We start from the raw sequence: 22962 nt of genomic DNA, 5'->3' as shown, positions 1-22962 counted from the left end.
ATATACTATGGAAAAACAATAATGAACATTAGTGAAGATAGTAGTAAATAAATGGAATACGAGGTTTTTTTGCTAAAAAGAACATTATCTTCCCATATGTAAAGAGTGGATGTAAAAGAGTGAAAGTGATTAAGAACAAATGCTCTGAAAATTTAGTATACAACTAGGAAAGTACAATGTCGTATCATAGAAGAGGTGGGCTGGAAGAAAAAGGCCACGGAAAGGACAGGTTACCTAAGGACACAATTCTCTGTTGGATTTGGCAACTGTGAGGCCAATGAAACTTTAAACAGAGGTTTAACATAGCACTGTAGGCCATAAACCAGGTTACAGTCGGTTGAATACATGGTAGATGAAAGAGGTGAAAACAAATGCCTCATTTTTGAGCAGCTGTGAAGAGGACAGAGCTGGGTTGCTAAAGTATGCTCAGCTTCACAGTAACAGGCTAATAAAATAGAAGAAATTTGGGAATTTTTTTTTTTTTTTTGAGACAGAGGCTCGCTCTGCTGCCCAGGCTGGAGTGCAGTGGCCGGATCCCAGCTCACTGCAAGCTCCGCCTCCCGGGTTTACGCCATTCTCCTGCCTCAGCCTCCCAAGTAGCTGGGACTACAGGCGCCCGCCACGTCGCCCAGCTACTTTTTTGTATTTTTTAGTAGAGACGGGGTTTCACCGTGTTAGCCAGGATGGTCTCGATCTCCTGACCTCGTGATCCGCCCGTCTCGGCCTCCCAAAGTGCTGGGATTACAGGCTTGAGCCACTGCGCCCGGCCTTTGGGAACTTTTATAAACTGAAGGGGAACAAGTAGAGCTGAAGATGTTAAAGTTACAGAAGAAAGAAGGAATGGCATGAAGCAATGTTGAAGGAATGTGGAGAAAATGTCAAACGCACAGGTCTGGCTTAAATAGTAGGATCACTTTATTCTCTGAGATTAAAGAGCAAGAGGTTCAGGGATTAACACTGAATGTGCTTGAGTCCAGCAACTTCATTTTTTTTTTCTTGGTGAAGAAGAGTGCAAAACCAAGTTTAAGAAATGAGGCTTGGGTACCTTTAACAATATATTCATTTATTTCTCTAATTCTATCAAATACTTACCTTAAATCTTTTCATTTCCAGGTATAATTCTATAGTCAATGGTACTATCCTATCCTTTGTTTGTAAGTTTTGCATAAAAATTGTCTGCATTTAGAACAGTTGTCCTAAATTATGTCTGAAAGCATTATACTTTTAGGTGGGGGTGGAGTGGATTGCCTGTATGTATTTTGAAAACATCCCACAGGCGCCACTAATCTAGAGTATATTCTGAACTTGGATTTAGTTTTGATACACAAGGCTCCCGTCTGGCTTTTTTGGAAGCAAATTCAGTCTCACGTATTGGTTAAAAAAAAATAAGATTTGGTTAAAAAAAATAAGATTTTGTCTCTCAGAACTTATCGGCCTCATTCTAACAAGCAATTGTTACTTTGGTTAAGAAAACTGCTTTTAGTTTAGACATATTTCTAGTAAGAGAAATTAAAACTCTTCATGAGGATCTCTTACCTGCATGTTTGGTGTTGGAACTTCTTTCCTTTTAACAAGCATTTCTGTGGACTTTCTGTACATTCACAGGCACATTTTCCAGGATTTAGGGGTAGATTTCTGGGGCAGGTTCTTTTACATACACACTGGCACGTGTTGTCATCAAATTCTCGGTTGGCCCCACATTGGCTGGGGAAGAGTTTGTTTTTACAGACACACTGGCATGAGTTTCTGTCTAGTTCTTTGTGGGGTCCACAGCTGTCAGGCCGAAGCCCCGCTCTGCAGACACACTGACAGGTCTCTTCATCCAGTTCCTTGTTTGGTCCACAGATGTCATGGAATCCATCTGTTGAGTCTAGACAAACAGTCAGAGCATCTTTACTATACCTTACTTGGTTCTGGGTGTGGCATGAAACAAAAGCTTTTAAAAGCATCTCCCTTTGTATGTTTTCCATCAAAGGATTGTGTACAAACATGAGTATGTTCCTTTACAAAGGAGTTCAAAATAATACCAATGTGAAGTAGAAAATGTACTATTTTTTAGTCACTTATTTCAAAGAATGATGAATATTGTACATGTGGTTTTAATAGTAGAATATGTTAATCACAATATAGACCCTTGACATTTAGTCTTTAAAACATCATTCTGCTTACCATCTCCAGCATCCGAGGAAAACATAAAATCTTCCTGAGCCAGGCATCTGCAGATGTGATTGTTCCACATGTAATTGGTGGGGCAAGTCCTGTTTGCCGCCTGGCACCTTTGGAAGAAACAGGTGAGGTTTAGTAATGGTGTGACTGGTACCTAGGAGGGACCATCTCTGCTCACATATGTATCAAAACAATGCTTATAAAAAAGCTTTAAACACATAAGAATTATGAAATAAAATGTGAATGTTTTCTCCCAAACTATCTCTACCCACAACTGCTATCAAATTCCAACCCCAGAGGTGATCACTATTTGTGGTATGGTCATGTAGGACACCAGATTTTATCTTTTTTAAGGCAAACATGTTGATTTGTATAATCATATAGGGTTTTAGCTTGTGAAATATATAAGGTAAAACCTTTTACTTTGAAATTTTTTTTTCCATTATACAATCTCATGGACACTTTTATAAGTCATTGAATAGAGTTCTGCTCCATTATTTTTAGTGGTTATGTAATATTCCATACAAACGATGTATCATTATTTATTTTATTTATCTCTTAGGTAGCTATCTACATCATTTACAATTTTGGCTTTTCCAAGCAATGCTGGATGAAACATCTATGTAAAATGTATCTTTACTGACTTATTTCTGAATCACAGATCCCCATGTTGTAAAGGCTCCAGTAATGCAAAATTTCCACTCTGTACTCCACCAAAAAGTTATCAAAGATATTTTGTTTTGTTGTTGTTCTAGCTCTTTACTTCTTTCCTTCCCTCCCTCCTTTCTTCATTCCCTTCCCCTCCTTTCCCCTTTCTTCCCTCCTTCCTTCCTTCTTTTAGTAAAAATTATGAACCTACAGGCTTCAATCAAGTACACCAATTGCTCCTTTGATGGTCCAATGGCCCCACTGTTGCTACCTGAGACCCCTCTCTGTTGGTGCCCACGTGACATGAGCCCTCTCTGGGGTGAACATATATCACAAGCTCAGCTTGCTCATTTTCTCCTCCACACCTGGAATCATCCATTTCTTCAGAAGCCCTAATTCTCTTTGTTGGAAAACAGTGTTTTAGAGGCTATCATTTGAAATCAGAAGTGTTTAGTGCCATCAGATCACATTACTACTAGATCTTTTCAGAGGGCAGAGCTAGAAAAATGCATGTATATCCTGTAAAATGTCTTCCTAGTTAATGTTTACCCAGTAGAAGGATTTTTGGTTTTAAATATCCTAATTTACAGAATACATACCAACTTCTCACTACCTCATTTTTTCATCTAATGTTGGTGTAGATATCAAATGGAAGTATTTATTTACGTCTTTCACACTCAATATAATATTGAAAACAACTTTATGTGCTGGAAGAATGTTGAGTTACATTCCAAATTGATAGAACAGAGTAAGAATCCTATGTAGCCATCTTAACATGTGCATGAGTATAAATAAACAGGCCATTTGCTAAGAAAGTTTTGCAGTCATACTCAGTGTGACAATACATCTTTCTTATAATAATAGCCTGATAACTCTTACAGCATCACATGAAGGAATTTTTCAATAGAAAAACAAGCAAACCTGCATTTTGCAACCAAAATGCAGCTTCAACATCTTCCTTCAGCTTGAACATCATTTCTGAAGATTGACCACAGCTTTCCTGTCCAGCAGTCACTACAGCATCTACTAGACATAGGGAAGGTCTCTTCATTCCTTTTAATATGACAGTTTGTCTAAGATTGCCCGCTTGTCCTCCATCCACCCGTCACCTTCTGCGAACAGCAATGACTGATTTGACCCTTCTTTGTCCCTTCTTGAGTTTCTTCAAGAGTCATGTCTCCTTTAGCATGGTGCAAAACAGTGTATTATGGGTCTTTTATTTAAATTTTGACTTTTAACTTTTTGATTGCTGTGTTACTTGCTATGCTATGCCATAAAGTAACCATTTCTCATACAGCATACACACAGTCCATGTAACTAGATACAAAGCAACTGTATGTTAGTAACAGCAATAATTGCTGGATGATTAGGAAACAATATACAATTTAGATTTTATCAAGATAGTTTGTCACTTTTCTACAGGCATTATTAGGTATCAATTATTTTGCAGGAAAAAGCTATGTTTTGGTTTACCTTCCACTCACTGTAATTGTTACCATTCAGAACAATAGAAATGTGCTCTCAATATCTATTTTTGGGAATAGATTACTGATCTCAAGCAAGAGATTCTTGTGTATATTTTTAGAGAAAACATTTCATACTGTTACCTCCAAATCCAATTAGCATTACTGGATTTTAATGTACTACCTTGACTTCATACTAATAATTTCCATGAAAACCTTGGCTTCTAACCATCTTCATATAAACTGTCATTTGCTTTATCCTGAATATATTATGTACTTTTGTGCTTTGACTTTTGAAAATGTCAAACACGGATGTAATTATAAGAGTTAAGACTATGAGAAAAATGTACAGTCAGAGAAGTTCTGTAACATCAGCAAGTTTCTTTTTTTAGCTTTTTGGTTTATGTTTTCAGGGTATCTTCTCACCAAAAAATTGTATATATGTTTTTTCTCATTTTGTTACACAGATGATAGCATCCCTTACACACTATTGTAAACCTTGTTTTTTCACTTACCAATATTTCCTGGAGAACATTGTACCTTCCTACTAATTTTAGGGAATTTCAAGGGCAAGTCTCTACTCATTGTACATTTTTGTCATTATTTTCTTGGTTAATCATGAACATATATTGTTCTAAATAAAATGCAGACAGTCAGTACTTATCAATTATCCAAAACAATATCATTGTTTTGAAAATTTATATCTTCTTGATTGTTAGTATCCTTCCATCAAATAAGTTACAACTTATATTAAGTTCTATAATAGCAATGCAATTATTCCTGGCTGCATGAAACTCATAATCTTCTTCTACAAATGATGGTACAACCATTTTGGTCATGTTGCTTCAGTGTTGATTGATATATGGTTTAAGTAACACACTGTCATGTTGGCATCAAGCGGTCATCACACCGTGTTGGTAGAAAGACATCTTTCACTTTACCAACATGTGATTTATACTGCCATTACCTAAACCAGTGCTATTCCAACTGCTGCTTGCAACCCATTAATGAATCATGAAATCAATTACATGGGCTCAGAAATGCATTTTAAAATGTAATAGAATGATATATAAAATAAAGATAATAAAATACAAACCAATAGAATGCATGTGATACAGACTGGTTCCTCAAGAAAGCACCCTGCTTCAAAAGTGAGGAGCAAGTTCTTGGCATTTAAAACTTCTCATGTAAAAATGGGGGGGGGGGGGTGTCAAAATTTTCAAAATATTGTTATTTTAGAATGAAAGGAAACATGGTCATGATGGACAGAAGGTTTAGTTAAATTTGGTTATCTCCTTTACATTTTAATCTCTAAAGCATTTCTCCTTACTGAAGTTTCTCTTCTAGTTCTGAATGGTAAAGTGCGCATAAATACTTGAAAGGTTTATAGGTATGTTTTTTTGTATAGTGTATTTAAAAAGACATTGATTCAAAGACATTTTGTCTGCAAAGCAGGGAATTGCACAATTATTTGCAAGGCATATCTATGTTGAGAATCATGTGAATAAACTAACTTTCCTATCCCCCCACTGACCCCACCACACTCACACAGACACAACCACAATCCTGCCTATAACATGTATGAAGGATAAAGACGCTTTTACCAGACTTTTAAAATTAATTATTTTCACAGCTTCACTTGACTTTGGTTTGGCAGCTATTGCTTTTTGCTGGTTAAAATCACATGACAAAAATATGAGTTTTTCAAATATGCGTTTTTCAAACTAAAGAACAATTAACGTTAAAGAAAATCTTACTTTGCATTTGTCTCTCCTTGGAAATATTAACAGATAAATGTGTTCCAAATATGTTCTGCTACATTATATTCTAAATGTTGGTTAATAATTACTAGCTCTTATACTTTGAACATCATAGCAGGCTATTTTGTGCATGCTATTTTTGTGATTCTTTCATATTCTACACTTTTTGGCAATGAGGTTTTCCTACACTTGGAGATTTCTTGACTCCTCAAATTCACATTTAAGAAACTAAAACATGCTATCACCTTTTGTTTGGCCTTAGTCAGAACTGAGCTGAAATGTTATTCTTTTTCAAAGAGCTATAATCTACTATAATCTTTGATACACACACACACACACACACACACACATATAATATTCATGCATTTTTCCAGCTTTATTGAAGTATGATTGATAAATATTGTACATATATAAGTTAAACAAAGTGATGTTTCAGTATATGTATACACTGTGAAATGATTACCACGATCAAGCTAATTAACATACCCATACCTTAGAGAGTGACTGTGTGTGGGGCAGTGGGAGGGTGTCGTGAAAATACTATTGAGTAGAGTAACTATGCTGTACTATATGTTAGGTCTCCAGAGCATATTCACCTTGTAACTGCAAGTTGTCACCCTCTAACATTTCCCCACCCCCAAGATGCTGGTGACCACTCCTCTATTATGTATCTATGAATTCTACTTTCCTAGATTCCATATATAAGGGAGATCAGCAACATGCATCTTTCTGCCTCTGGCTTATTTTACTCAGCATAATTTCCTCCAGGTTATTTCATGCTGTTGCAAATGGCAGGATCTTTGTAATATATTTCTAATTGAAAAAAAATTAACTGCACCTTGATTTATGTTAAACTACTTATTGATTTACTTCCCCAGATATCTCTTAAAATACTTCACAGATCATTCAAAATGAATGATAACATTAATTTAATGTGAATTCAACTGTAACACATGATGACTTTTTTGAAAAGCAAATTATTTCTATAGATATGAACTGCATTATCAATCAAGTACTCTCATTGGAAGCTCTTTTAATAAGGTTTTTCACAACAACACAGCAAATGAAAATTTGGCTTACTATGTGGCACCTATGGTTCCATAGCTGTGTCCCTCAAATAGCCTTCCTACCCCTAGTCTTGTTCAATGGGAAGTGTGAGCCACTAGCATTAGTGAAACCCATGTTTCAAGGCAGGTACCATGAGCTCTCACATACTCCTTCAGAGCATCTTCATGTTATTCAGTGGGTTATCCAACAGGATGTTCTGTATCTTATTAAAGAAACAAATAGGCCGGGCATGGTGGTTGACACCTGTAATCCCTGCACTTTGGGGGGCTGAGGTGGGTGGATCATGAGGTCAGGAGATCGAGACCATCCTGGCTAACATGGTGAAACCCCGTCTCTACCAGAAATACAAAAAATTAGCCTGGTGTGGTGGCATGTGCCTGTAGTCCCAGCTACTTGGGAGGCTGAGGCAGGAGAATGGCGTGAACCTGGGAGGTGGAGCTTGCAGTGAGCTGAGATCACACTACTGCACTCCAGCCTGAGTGACAGAGCAAGACTCTGACTCAAAAGAAAAAAAGAACTAAATAAGCAAAATCTGACTATATTAATAATCTTGATAAATAGCAAAATAGGGTTTTGGTTTTCAAATGCCAACTGCTGATGTTATCTGAACTTGAAACCTGTAATTATATTATGAAGAATATAGATACAGACCCTTCTTGCCCAAGCTTTCTGTCTGAATAGCAGCTGGAAGAGCAACTATATTCTTTCATTGTCAGAGCCACAGAACGCTAGGTAAAAATGCTTCAACAATTTTGTACTAAATGTCTTTGAACTGTCGTGTTCATCTTGAGTTTGTTATGCCCGATGCTTGTATACACTTGACTATGTACACAGAGACTGATTTGCTTATATTTTGGAAACAGCAGTTAATAGTGAATGGAAAGTGGTTAAGTAAAAGTGGCCTTTATATTCAACATTATTAAGTAACTTCTTCAGTATTACAGGTAGAAATCAGAAATACATACATTTTAGGTTTCGTATAAATTGTTAAAAAGGCACACGCTTAATAGTATGTATCGAAAAACACATAGACTTATCTTCCATTCTATTGATTTTTATTGATTCCACATGAACTTGTGTTTGTGTCTGTTGTGTTACTGTTTGGTTGTGTTCCATTAGTCTACTGACAGGGAGAACAGTGGACAGAGCTAGGGTTTGTTCAGACATTAAAGGAAAAGATGGTGAGTAGGATGAATCAATGAAAACTCCATAGTTGTAACAATTTTGCCAGTCTTAATATTTGAAAGGCTAATACAATCATTGCATTAATTTAAAACATGGGTTTAGGCTGGGCATGCTGGCTTACGCCTGTAATCCCAGCAGTTTGGGAGGTCGAGATGGGCAGATCACCTGAGGTCAGGAGTTTGACACAAGCCTGGCCAATATGGCGAAACCCCATCTCTACTAAAAATATACAAATTAGCCAGGTGTGGTGTCACATGCCTGTAATCCCAGTTACTCAGGAGGCTGAGGCAGGAGAATCGCTGGAACCCGAGAGGCAGAGGGTGCAGTGAGCTGAGATCACATCACTGCACTCTAGCCTGGGCAACAGCATGAGACTCTCAAAAAAAAAAAAAATTGTATTTATATGTTTAATTTTTTCCTTTTTGTCTGAGTATAAATTAAGCAATAATCTGCCACATACAAAAGCTCACCTAGTCTGAAACTGACTTGGATATAAAACGTGTCACATTGTGTGGTTACCAACTGGCTAAGTACAGGATTTAATTGAGTTGGAAAGCCACCAGAACTGGGAATGGGGACACAGGGAGAGTAGGATAAGTATGGAAGTTTGTGATTTTCTGCTCTTTATTTTTTATATTTTCTTGGATATACAAGCTTGAGAGAAGTATTGGCAGGTTGAAACAATGGAAATTCCATGGTAACTGGATTTGTCAGCTTGTCATGTAATTCAAGGATAAGTAACCAGGAATTAAGAAAAAAGGTCCTTCAACAACAGCCTCTGGTCTTACTACCTTGTAACAGCCACACGTCATTAACAGAAAAACAAAAACAAAACAATGATGACAATAAAAACATGTTATGAGGGTATAAGAGTTGATATGACATCAAAGTGGCTGGTTGATGCCAGGAATACAGGGGAGGGAGAAATGAACAGGTGGAACACGGAGACTTGTAGGGCAGTGAAAGTATTCTTCATGATACTGTAACGATAGACACATGTCATTTATACATTTGTCAAAATCCACAGAACTTACACCCAAAAGAGGGAACCCTAACGTAAGCTATGGATTTTAGTTAACAATAACATGTCAGTACTGATTCCTCAACTGTAACAAATGTACCATGCTAGCGCAAGATGTTAAAAATAGAGGAAATTCATGGAAGAGGGTAAGATGTTATATGAAAAATCTCTATACTTTCTGCTTTTTCTGTAAACCAAAATGGTTAAAAAATGTCTATTAAATTTTAGAAAACAACTGGTAAATCTGGCCTAATATGATATTTATTAACAAAAATTGTCCATGTGTTTGGTTGAATGTAACTTTAAACTTTATGACAATCTTTGATCTAACAGTGCCCAATTCTAGGCAAATCACTGCCATAATCTTAGTGCAGAGATATAGTGATGCAATCTCCTCAGCTATATATATTTTGCTGTTATTTCTCACAACCTATCAGCAAGTCATAGGAATGTGGTGCTTTCAATTATCGTATTTTAGAAGGTAGAAAAGAGACTGTCCAAATGCAGACAAACTATATATCAAAGTTACCTTCCCTTTAGAAAAGCAGTAATGCTCACAGCCTGGAATCTCTTTCCTGAGTTCCACTGGTAAATCCATTCATATCAACAGGTGATCCTTTGAAGTGTGAGACAATGTTTAGATAATGGGCTTTGTAGGAAAGAGGATGAACAGACATATGACTTATGATTTCAAAAATAACTGCATATGGACATAAAGATTTTGAACTGGCAAAGAGGATAATTTCAGGGCCAACTAAAGATGCATATTTTAAAATGCTGAAAAACGGTAGTTTCTGATAATTTAGTACAAGACTGTGGTCCAGTTAACTGGAAGCTGAGCTCTCTCTCCATTTCTGCTCTGATACAGTTTATTAAATTAATGTCATTATGCTATTTTGCTTCATTCTCTTTTGGTGAAGCGATAATGTATAACCTTCAAATTAAAAAGGAAAGAGTGAAGCTAAAAGTAAAACTCATGGATATTTAAGTGTCTAGGCATTTGGACTGAGGGTCTGTGAAAGATTAATGACCAAAGACATTGAGACCTCAAGTTCCAATCGAAGGTTTCCTTGGCTATAAAATCTACTCTATTCCTTGGAAATAAGATGTGTTCTCATAAGAATAAAATCTTCTTAAACAAACCCTAGTAAGTGTAACTTCTTGCAAGCAAGTAACTTTTACTGAGTAAACAATGTCAACATTTTAATAAAAGAAATAAAAGGCAACAAATAAATAAATATGCAAATTAGCCTTCACACTAGGTTTATTCATTTTTTTTCATCTTTTTTCATCCTTTTTCTCTTTTCCACCACAATGTGACTATCTTCCAAATTGCAATAATACCTATCTTCTATATTTATTATCCATTAAAAATAATTCAAGATTTTTTGGCTATGCTGAACATTGTCTTGTCATTCATTCCTCTACCCAGAAACAACCTTTGTTCCCCTAATACCTCTACAGAATAGGTGACATTTGCTAGGCTGGTGCCCACAGCTTTAGAATCACAGCACTGTCTTTTCATTTAATACCAATTGCTTTCACAGCTCAAGATCCAAATTAATCTGGTTTATTAACTGTCCTCAGAACGTGTTATTTTCTTACATCTTTAGGGACATTGTTCATGCTAACCAAGTAATTAATAAATTTAGCACTATTAACTTCAAGGTCCTTGTCTATTTGATACCACTCTCTCCTCATTCATTGTACTCTCTTGCTAATCTGTAGTGTATGTTGACTTCCCTATAGTACATTGTCACAGAATAAAAAAAAAAACATAAAAACTTGTGTTTATTTATTTAATGGAATGCTATATAGTTATTAAATGAGTAAACCAGGTCTATAGATGGCAGTATGACTGTATCTGTAAAACATAATCTCAAGAGAAAAAAAGTAATGCCAACATTTTAACTTAAAATACAAAACACTCAAAGCTGTACTGTATAATATCTCCTGGTATGTTAATATATCCAGATGCCATAAAATAGAGAAGAGTGAGAATAATACAATGTTCGAGTGGTGGTTACTTCTGGAAATGAAGCGTGAAGAATGATGACTGGGGATTTGGGTTGTATCTTTAGTAAATATGACAAAATAGTTGTTACATTTTAGATTTTGGTAGAAGGGCACATTTTTTGTTTTGTTTTTGTTTTTCCCTTGGTGTTTGATATTTTTTAATTTGTAGATGTCAATCATAAAGAAAATGTGGTATACATACACAATGGAGTACTATTTAGCCATAAAAAGAATGCAATCTTGCCATTTGCATCAACATGGATGGAACTGGAGGCTATTATGTTAAGTGAAATAAGCTGGGCACAGAAAGACACCTATCTCACATTCTCACTCATTTATGAGAGCCAAAAGGTGAATCTCACAGATGTATAGAGTAGAATGATGGTTACCAGAGGCTGGGAAGGGTGGGTCAGTTGTAGGGGGGAGTGAAGAGAGGTTGGTAATGCATACCAAAGTACAGTTACATAGAAGAAACAAGTTCTAGTATTCCATAGCACAGCAAGGTAACAATGGTTAATACATTTTATCATATATTTCAAAATAGGTAGAAGATTTAAAATGTTTACAACACAAAGAAATGATAAATGTTTGAGGTGATGGATATCCAAAATATCCTGATCTAACCATTACACATTATATGTATGTATCAAAATATCACATATACCCCATAAATATGTATAATTATGTATCAATTAAAAACAATAAAAATGCAGTAATAACCATACCTCAAAAGAAATGGATTGTATTCCAACAAATTTAGTTCGAATCTCTGCTTTGCAACTTTTTTAGTTGTGTAACAGTGGGGAAATCTACTTACCCTTTCTGATTTAGTTTCTCATGTGTAAATGCGAATTTCTTTCACTCTTTTGCTTTCTCTCCCCCTTTCTCAAAACACATTCTCCTTCTCTGTGCCCAGATTATGGTAAGTTATTAGTAAATAAACATCTACATTTCATGCTGTTCCGCTAATAGAGTAAGTCCCAGCCATTCTTGAACCTTTCTAATGTTTGGCACTTCTTACCAGTTCCTCCTTCCTTGAACTCATGTCTCTACTGACTTTTGTGGTCTGTCTCTCTGCTGTTATTCTGATTGTTCTGATTGCCCCTTCTCAGTCTCCTGTACAGATTGTTTCTCCAGATTATTGTGTTTGCTCTACCAATTACATTTCTTAAATATTGATTTCCCCACAGTTTCATCTGTGGTTCCTCTTGTCTTCTTACCTCCTATATTTCTTTTGGTTGAAGTCATCTCTTCCAATTGCTCTAGCACTTTGATGTCTTACAAATATTACTAGCACTCAAGCTAACGTGTAAAACTCAGTTCTCCTTAGTTCCTCCTACGAACAGGTGCTCCTTGTCTTTTGAATGCCATCCATACAGTTTCATCCTCAACTTCTTCCTCTTTACCATGCCCCATATGTGGTTCCCAAGTCATATGCTTTCTTGTACTTCTAATGTCTTTTCCACCTCTTTTCTTTCCATCCCCATATCCACTGCGGTGGCCACCATCTTTATTATTTCTTTCTTTGATTATTTCAAAAGATTACTGCTGAAATTTTCCACCTCCTATTTTGTTTCCTCTAATCCACATACTCCCTTGCCACCAGGCTGTTCTTTCTATAATACAAAACTGCAGATACCACATCTCTGCATATATATTTTTAGTGGTTCTCAAGAGACTTTAAGAAAGAGCCCATCCTAGGCTGTCATATGTGATTCTGTTGACCTCTCCAGACTCATGTATACCCTCTCTACTGTAGACATGTCTCCAGGATGCTTCCTCATCGCACTTATTTCACTGATTTCAGTCGTATGTTTACATGTCTGGCTCCAGAATGGAATTTCTTCCAGAGTAACAATTCTATGTATCTTTCTATCTCTATGGTCTAGCACCTTATTAGTACCTAGCAGAAACACAGATGCTATTTGTTGAATGAGTGAATGAAGTACAGCATAGTGTTTTAGACACTTATTATATTAGAAATAATATGTTTGTTTGTACTCTGGTGCATGAGTTCTTTTAGCTAAAGAATTGTATTATTCATTTTGAAAGTAGCCCACATTTCCTAGTACAGTGTTATGGAGTCAGAAGACCTGGCATAAATGTCTCATGAATGAATAAACAAACACTACTACCAAGGAGGAAAATCTAGGGGATCGCTGCTTAATCACGAATGGCTCCCTCCATGAAAAGACAGTCTCTACTAAAGGGCCTATGGAAATACATGGAGTTCAATTTGAAGAAAATATGAGAGGAAATAATTGGAAAAAATAATCTGTGAGAACACCAATATGAAAATTGGTATCTAACTGTGTCTGCTAGAGAGAATTGGTACTTCCTCTGGCTTTTATGATACTTTCTGATATTGAGACTTGAAAGTTTTTCTGTAAATACTAGAAATGCTAGAAGATATTGGGGGGAACACATGGGTGTCAGAAATAAAATGATTTTAATTTTTATCTTTTCTTGGCAGTTTTCTGGCTGCTTAGCATTGTACACATTAACATTTCTAAGACTCAATTTCTGAATTTGTAGGATGTTAGTAAAAATAGCAACAATCATTTATTGAACGCTTATTATGTTTTAGGCACTGTGCTGATATTTAACATGGATTGCTGGTTATAAAAATCACAACATCCTTGAGTTAGGAGTTATTACTATTACATTATGCTATTATACAATATCAGATTAATATATAATATGGTATAATGCTATTGAACAGATTGATTTCAGTGAATATTAGCTTATAAATATTATACTGTATGATGTTATACATAACATTCTTATGTGCTCTTTTGTAGATAAAAAAAATGTGTCACAAGAAAGTTTAGAGAACCTACTCAAACTCAAAGAGAAATCAGAGAATAAATTCTCAAAACTGGAAGCCACCTACAGCATCCATACCCTTCAGCCCTATACTATGTGATGTGTATCAAGAATGGAGCCACCAGCAGTATTTGTATGAACATGAGGCAATGTGTGGCAGATGCTTGGTGCTTTGTAATATTTAGTAAAATAAAACAATAATAATGTAACCATAATATTTGTTGTTCTTACTTGACTCTATGTGCTCTAAGTTCAGAGCCAGCCAAGTGCATCCTTTTCTTCTCTAACAGGATCTAGAAGTGTTCTTTATCTTAGTGAATCAACATACAGCTTATGGATGACTCTGGGAAATCTCTCTCCCTAATGAATTAAAGATTTGACTTAACATGTTACTGTAAAGGTTTTAAAAAAATTACTATTTTGGCCAGGCATGGGGGCTCACGCTTGTAAGCCCAGCACTTTGGGAGGCCAAGGTGGGTGGTTCATGAGGTCAGAAGTTCAAGACCACCCTGGTCAGAATGGTGAAACCCCATCTCTACTAAAAATACAAAAGTTATCCAGGCATGGTGGCAGGCAAGTGTAATCACAGCTACTTGGGAGGGTGAGGCAGAGATTTGCTTGAACCCAGAAGGCAGAGTTTGCAGTGAGCCGAGATTGCGCCATTGTACTTCAGCCTAGTTGACAAAGTGAGACTCCATCTCAAAAAAAAAAAAAAAAAAAAGAGAAATATACTATTTTAAACCTAAACTACTCTAAAAATTATGCTTAATAAGGTATTGTTTTTCTAGGCTTTTCAAAAATCAATTTTATTGGGGAGTAATTTGCATACAATAAAATGTTAGTTTGAATTTATCATCTTTTCATAAGCTTATGTAGCCACATTACTGTTACAATCAAAATATAGAATATTTCCAACACCTCACAATGTTTCTTTAGCCCCTTCCTAGTCAATCCCAATCCACATCCTCAAACACAAAACACACATTGAATTGTGTTCTCTCACTCTAGAGTACATTTGCCTATTTTAAGGGCTTCATGTAAATCAAATCATACAGTATGTATTCTTTTAGCCTAGCTTACTTCACTCAACTTAATGTCTCTGAGACCCTTTTATGTTCATTCTTTTTACACTGCTCAGCAATGTTCCACTGTATGTATACACTAAAATGTGTTAATTCACTCAACTTTCATGGGCATTTGAGTTGTTTCCAGTTATTGACTAATAAAGAATATTTGTATACAAGTTATTGTGTATAAATATGTACCTGTTAAATTCATAAGAAACTGTCAACTGTTTTGCAAAATGATTGAACAATTTTAATTTCCATTGATGACATATGAGTTTTGGTTGCACCACATTCTAACACTTGTTTTTGTCAGTGTTTTTAATTTTAGTCACTGTGTTGGTGACTGTTCCTCTTAAATCTTAACTAATGTTAGAATTTCATAACATAGTTACATGTCCATCATATATATATTATCACTAGTGTAGCTTTTATTAAATTGTGGGCCATAATTCATAATGGGTTGAGACCAATATTTTCATGAAGAAAAACAGAAAAAAAAAAACATTTGGGTATATTACATGTAATATGGCAAATATTCATAAAGGCAGTAAAATCATCCCTAAGGGGGTAAAAATTGGGTATGAGGCCAGGGTGGGGCTGAAATCTTAGTATCTCAATGATTTTTGTCTCTCCAAAACCCAGAAAAATAATATTCCTTAATACTTAAATTATCTTCGATTTTATTGGCCATTAAATGAACAGCATTGGCAATGGAACATATCCCAAGTATTTGCAATATATGAGCTATGAAATAGTGGTGACTAGATGGCTGTGACTGGAGGATTTTCTCTTGACTGACTGAGTGATTTCAAAGTCATTTACTAAGTGGTACCTATGTGGGCCTATTGGCTGCCATTGGTTGTCCTGTGGATATTGCTTATGCTTGGTCCTTGGTGTTTTCATGTGTGACTGGAGCTTTGAGAATTAAATAATAATAATTTATATTTTATTATTAATTCTACAAATGTTAGTCATACCATTACATGTCAAATGATGTAAAGAAAAAGTTGGCAATATCTAAATTAATATTTATCAGCTATATAAGTTAAAAGTTGTTTTCTCATACTGAGCAAAGTTAATAGTTAAGCTCTCCAAATATTTTTAAAGAAGCTATTTAAAAAAGTATTTTACTTTTGCTGGAAAAATAGTGATTTTGAATGATTTTATAAATTATTATATTTGTATTATATGTTCATATCAACTGCTACTTTGCATATGTAATTTGAAATATTATAATTTATATAAGTAAAGAGATTACCTTAAGTTTCTTGGCAAATACAATTATAAATTTATGTTAGCTGTTAAAAGTTAAAAATTTTTAATTTAAATGTTAACTTAAACATTTTATTTTGTCTTTTAACCCTACATTGAATAGAAAAGTAAACTTTATACTTCCTTTTTATATATAAAGCACAGATATACATATAGTGTAAAGAGGGACAGAGTATATTTGTGATATTAAAATTTTGTGGGGAAAGTGATTAGGAAAAAAATGTTTATAAAAGGATCCTTGGGGTTGTGATAATGAGAAAGCTTGAGCAGCACTATAATTAAGGACAATACTTTTAAATGACAATTTGTTTTAGTTGTATGCTTATACATAACTAATTACATGTGAAGTTATCTACCTATCTAATTTAAAACTCTCTAATATTGACATGTATATATACACAGACACACACTATGTGTGTGTATCACACATCCTGCTTTGGAATATAAAATGTATTTCTTACTGTAAATAGTGGTTTTAAAAATACTGGAAAACACATGGATGAGGAAATGAATCAGACTTGGATATTAATGATAATAATAAATCTGCCCTTTAATGACTACCTTCTGGATACCAGACATTCTGCTAAGCATTGCACAAGCCTTCAGTACTTCATTCAGTCCTCTTTACATCTTTACAGTTTATGTAAGAAAACTGAGTTTCAGAGCCACAAAACACCTAGCTGATCATAAAGAATGAATTAGTGGCAAATGTGAATTCAGAATCTGATATGGCTTACTCTAAGACTCAGGCTTTTTTTGCTGTAGCTTCCTGTCTCTTCTTAACCTCAAATAGTGTATAGGATAGTTGTTATATGAATAAGTAATCATGCAAACATGGCAAATGCTATAAAATATATCCAGGAAATAAGTTATTTTATTTAACAAGCATTTATGTACATTGTTTAGTCAACAGCTTTGGAGTGTGATTTCCTCCTTCATCTGTAAAATAAGGCAAATGCTGCTGCTGACCTTGTAGATGATTTTGTTAAGGGTTAAATCAGACGATGCAGGTAAAGGGCTGAGAGCACAGGAACGGCTCAAGTATTTTTGAGTATTGTTGGCTGAATGTTGCAGAGGATATAAACTTACTGGAAACACTCTCATAATCCAGTTCCACGTGAGGATGAAGTTAATTCAGTGAGTGCTATGGGTATTCAAGAAGCAAAGGTGGCCGTGGTATTTAGACAAGACAAATGCAGGAGAAAGACCTTTAACTGAACTCTGACAAAGGGAGAGGGCTTTGGAAAGGCAGAAAACAAGCCAGGGCCAGAACAGAAACAAGATACAGAGCAGGAAATGAGCTTGCCATTCTGGGAATAGGACTTGGTGAAACACAGACTGGGTGAATAATGGAAGACAAAACAAGAAAGGAAGACTGACACCAGAATAGGATGGTGAGAAATTTGTGCTCAGTTCTTTGAGCAATTGAAAATCACTGTTTCTGGTGAGATGAATGAAATGATGCCTTTTAAAGCTTATTCCATAAAACAGTGACATTATACAACAGGAGAAAGACTGGATGCTTGAAAACTAGTATGAATATCACTGCATTAAAACAAAGACATGCATAATGAAGTGGATGATAATGGCAGTGATGGAAATGAAATATAAGTTTAGCTTGGAACACATATCTCCTCCTCCTCCAAACTAATCAATTGTATTTAGATGGAATAGAAGAAGAAGTAATGACAACTCTGTGATTTCAAGGCCTCAAAGAAAATGAGAAAACACTGCCATGAATAATGTAGAAATAAAGGATTTAACAAGTCTTTCTCTTTGTACTTACAGCTAATATAAGTACAAATATAGCAATAGAAGATAGATTTAGATAAAATATTATAAGTCAAAAATATGGTTACATCTTCAAATGTCACTTTGGAAACCATGAGTATGGAGATAATGGCTAAAACTCTCAGAATGAAGGAGTCACTGAGGGCTTCTGCTCAGGGCTGAGGAACGTGAACAGAACTCTCGGGCCTGCGGGGATGAAAGTGCACATACGGCATTCTCTTGAGTTCAGGTGGTAGTGGTCTCTTGCTTGTATTAGCATGCATCTATTCATAAATGGAAGATCTTTGCTTTCTCACATAAAAGGAGACAGATCTCTGTCACTCAAAGTAGGCTATCCTTCAGGTTTTCCTAAACTGTCCCTGGACAAACAAGGCAGCCCCATCTGCCACACTAAGCAGAGCAGTACAACTTGATTCAGTGAGGAAGACCATGGTTGGCATATTACATTTATTGTTGAGTCTTTTAAAAATGCAAGGTTTTCTGAAATTTTTTTTGTAATATATACGATTTTTGATCAATTTATTTATACATTTGTTACAAATGTTAGAGTTATGTAAGTTTCATCCACATGCACTGCATATCCTAAGGAACAAAGGTTGCATCCCTACTTTGGGGCAGAAAGCTCTCAGGTCTTAGGTAGTAATGCATATGAAATTATAATCAACTATTAACAGGGTCAGAATATGATCATATAGGAGAACATGATAAGTTCTCCTATATGATCACATGAAGTATATGCGGCCATTTGCCCTTCCAAAAAAAAAAAAAAAAAAGGATGGAAAGGAAACCTGAATAACAAATAACTTTGAGTATCAATTTGAAATGATATTAAAATAATTTTTTCAAGTAATTAATCACTATTTCACTATTCAAATCTTGCTGAAATAAGAAACATGGAGATATATATACATATATATATATACACACACATATATATTTTTATATTTGAGATTGAAGAAAGCAACTGAACGCTAATAGATAAAAATTATTTACATTTACTTTTTCTTTTGGCCTAAAATCTTATCAAGGCTGAAATGTTTTGAGCTTTAATATGATTTATGAGTTAGCATATCTGATTTCTGGAATGTTAAATCAATTAAGCTACCTTACTGATATTTTATGAACACTGGTGGAATGTGTTTTAGTTCACAGACATACTTCTTTTATATTGTGAATTACATTGCCTCTAAAATGTGCTTCCCACTGAATTTTAATTTTCAGTTTATTTTCATGGTATACTATACAAAATTTTGACTTTGTTTTGTATTTGAAGCAGAGTATGTTATAGTAAATTTCACAAAGGTTATTTTAATAAACTTACGTTTACTTGAAAATAGTGTAATATTAGTAGAGGATGCAGAAAAAATAGATTTAATTCATACTCACTGTGGTAGTATTGCTGGCAGGGAACGTCTAATAATGGAATGAACTTGTCTGTAAACATCCAGTTTAGACATGCATCGGCAGGAAGTGTGATTGGCAAAACTGATTGTTACTGGTTTGGGGCCTTGAGAGAGAGGCACTGTAATTTCAAATAACTACAAAGAAGGGACAAAAAGAAGAAAAAATTATATAGATGCTATAAAGCACTTTTATGGTTAATACTGGAGTCCGAAAAAGAGTGAGATTAGCTCTATATAAATAATACTGAATAATGTATGCAGGATGCTATGTTTTTTATGATTATAAACTAAAAACTGTCTTGCTCCTAACCAGTATCTTTTATCAGAGTAATAAATACTCCATATGTTTATCTTATGTCACTAGTTATCCAATTAGAATTAGGATAACCAACTAATGATTACAGAGCAGAGACGTGACAGACCAATGTGTTCAAGAAAAAAGAACTGTTTCAAAGTTATAGATTCTTTGACATGAACATTTAAAATATCCCAGGGATTTAAAAAGTGTCACACACAGAAGCATCTTTGTGATTTAAGAGCAAAGCTATTGGCCACACAACCCAGAAATGCTTGGTTATGTCCTACTTTAAATAAACTGAATACACAGACATAACTTACATAGATGTAGAGTTAATTTTTACTAAATTTCTACCTCAATGTAGTTTTATAATCATTGCTTACAAACTGATTATATTTAAAAGAAAAAAACCACATTTATAATTTAATAGATAAAGCCATGTTTCTGCTATCTTGATAAAGTCATTATGAAAATAATGAGCTTGAAATAAGGTAGGAAATTTTACACAATTCTGAATTATAGTCAAAATTTAGTTTAACTGGTCTCCTTCTGAACACCTTATTTATGGATGAAGAACTTCTCTTTTTCTCTTCTTTCTCCAAAAACAATGTTTTAAATTACATATACAAATACATCATTGATTAAGTAAAACTAAGTAGATTTAAATTCCTAGGGTTCTTACACTCTAAATTACCAGTAAAAATGGTAAAAGTGAAATCTTGCCCACTAACTGCTTGTTAAGATCAACTTGCAGTCATTTAACTATAATTGATCCATGTATTACTTGGTGTCTTCATGGCAATCTGAGCAGTGATTAAAAAAGATGACAAACTTCAAAGCCTCGTGACTTGGCCTTTGCTGAAATTTCACGTCATCAGCTGAAGACCATTGAAAATATTTATGGGATAAGATTAGTTGCCAATTTCATCCACACCAACAAGGAGACTTTTAAAATGAATTCTGAACAATGAAATACAGAAATATCTAAATTATAAAATGCATATTGTCTTCATTCAAGATGTATTCCTTATATATTTATTAAAAAATTTAGCTACTTTCTTGGGATACATGCAGTATGCTTTAGAAGAAATAGGTACAGGGTTACAAACCCAGACAGGTGACTTTTATTAGCTCTCCCATTTATAAATAGTATAAATTTGGAAAATTCATTTAATTTCTCCAAGCTTTTTTTTTTTTTTTTGATAATCAGTAAACTGAGGATAACATCTGACTCATTATTCTTGGGACATTACAAGGATTATATAAGCTAAATGAATCTGATATGTATATTATTTGCTATACAGATGTAAGTTATTACTATCTGTATAAATTCTCAAGATTCTAGGTATTCTCCACAATACTGTCTGTTCTGCGTAGATAACTACACTATGTGGCCTCAACATATGCCACTATTATGATTTTGACCATTTTGTCCTGTAAGAAGACATTCATTTACACAGATTGGATAAAATCTTTGATTAGGTGAAATACTGCAATGCCAGTAATCCTTTTCTCGATATATACCTATTTTAAGAGAGAATTCTGCAGTGTCTTCATAAGCTACAATTTTTCTATCTTTTAAGATGTCTACGGAATCTGTATTAAGAACTAGCACTATAGAAGACACATAAAGTGGTTTTAAAAAGAAGCAATTTTTAATAAACTTATAAAATTACTTACTTTTGATGTTTGTATAATTTACAATTTGATTATTTAAGCTCTGTAATCATGTAGATGGTAGGAAGGTGTACCTAAGATTTTAGATCTAGTAGACAGTCACATATGTGTGAGTTTAGGAGAGCCATTGAACAGTCATGAACATTTAAGCTGTAATTGGAGTCTTGGACATTGATGAGATTACTTGATGAGCACTCTAAATGAAATGAGAAAATGTCTAAGAATAGAAACCCGGGGCACAGGAACATCTATGAGGTGGGAAGAGGCAAAGGAACTAGTGAATATGTTTGGGAAGAAGCATAACAATGATGGAGCATCAGGAGGGGAGACTGTCAAGGGGTGCCAGAGAAAGAGGGGAGAGCTTCAAACAGCTGTATGTGGTCACAGGGGCACATGTCTCTGGGAAATCAAATAGAACAGGAGTTGACAGGAGATAAACAGCACCTGGTGTGGTTCCAAGGGCTGTGGCAGGGCAGGGGCTGTAGAAAGGAAGCAGCAGTGGGTATGGGGGACAAGAAGAGGTACTCCATTTGACTAGAGGGAAAGGGCTCAAGTGGCTTAGACCAGCAGAAACAATTGTGCTTATACACACAGTGTTTGTAATCTGATATGGTTTGGATGTGTTTCTCCTCCAAACCTCATGTTGAAATGTAACTCCCAATGTTAGAGGTGGGACCTGGCGGGAGACGAATGGGTCATGGGACCAGATCCCTCATGAATGGCTTAGCACCATCCCCTTGGTAAGGAGTGAGATTTTGCTGTTAGTTCATGCCAGAGCTGGTTGTTTAAAGGAGTCTGGGACCTATCCCTTCCCTCTCTTGCTCACACTCTGGCCATGTGACACACCAGCACCTCCTTCCACCAAGATTGCAAGCTTCCTGAGACATCACCAGAAGGTGAGCAAATGCCAGTATCATGCTTCCTGTACCTGCAGAACCATAAGCCAATTAAGCCTATTTTCTTTATAAATTACCCAGTCTTAGATATTTCTTTATAGCAATGCAAAAACAAATAAGTAGGCACTGCAGGATTTGGCATTGTCTCCAGTGAAACCAGGCAGGACAGAGCCTGATAGTGAAGGTAAGGCACCATTTGAGATAACTAACAGCCATTGTAGATTTTATGTTTTCCCACCCCTAACCCTTGGTAGCATCATTCCTGCCCCTACTGATGGCTGCCCTTCCAAATTCCGCCCCAGCCTGTTTTCCAAATGGTAGACAGATTGCAGTGAGCAGTATCAGGGATCATAGAGAGACCTCATCCACACCTAGGTAGATAACGTTCACAAATCAGGATCCAAC

General features: G+C 35.3%; 1 protein-coding gene across 1 annotated transcript in view; it reads right to left on the bottom strand.

Annotated features, from left to right (window-relative positions):
- The window catches only part of VEGFC (vascular endothelial growth factor C), a 122532-nt gene that overhangs the window by 2437 nt on the left and 97133 nt on the right, over window positions 1-22962 (bottom strand). The window contains exons 4-6 of the mRNA XM_023229387.2: window positions 19670-19821; window positions 2170-2276; window positions 1537-1870 (exon numbers count right to left, since the gene is read on the bottom strand). Of these exons, the coding sequence (XP_023085155.1) occupies window positions 1537-1870; window positions 2170-2276; window positions 19670-19821 (593 nt within the window). The remainder of the gene's footprint in view (window positions 1-1536; window positions 1871-2169; window positions 2277-19669; window positions 19822-22962) is intronic.

Source organism: Piliocolobus tephrosceles, chromosome 3 (genome assembly GCF_002776525.5).
Source record: "Piliocolobus tephrosceles isolate RC106 chromosome 3, ASM277652v3, whole genome shotgun sequence".
Taxonomy (NCBI): Eukaryota; Metazoa; Chordata; class Mammalia; order Primates; family Cercopithecidae; genus Piliocolobus; species Piliocolobus tephrosceles.
The sequence above is the reverse complement of the archived record's forward strand: the minus strand, read 5'-3'. Positions and strand labels throughout refer to the sequence as shown.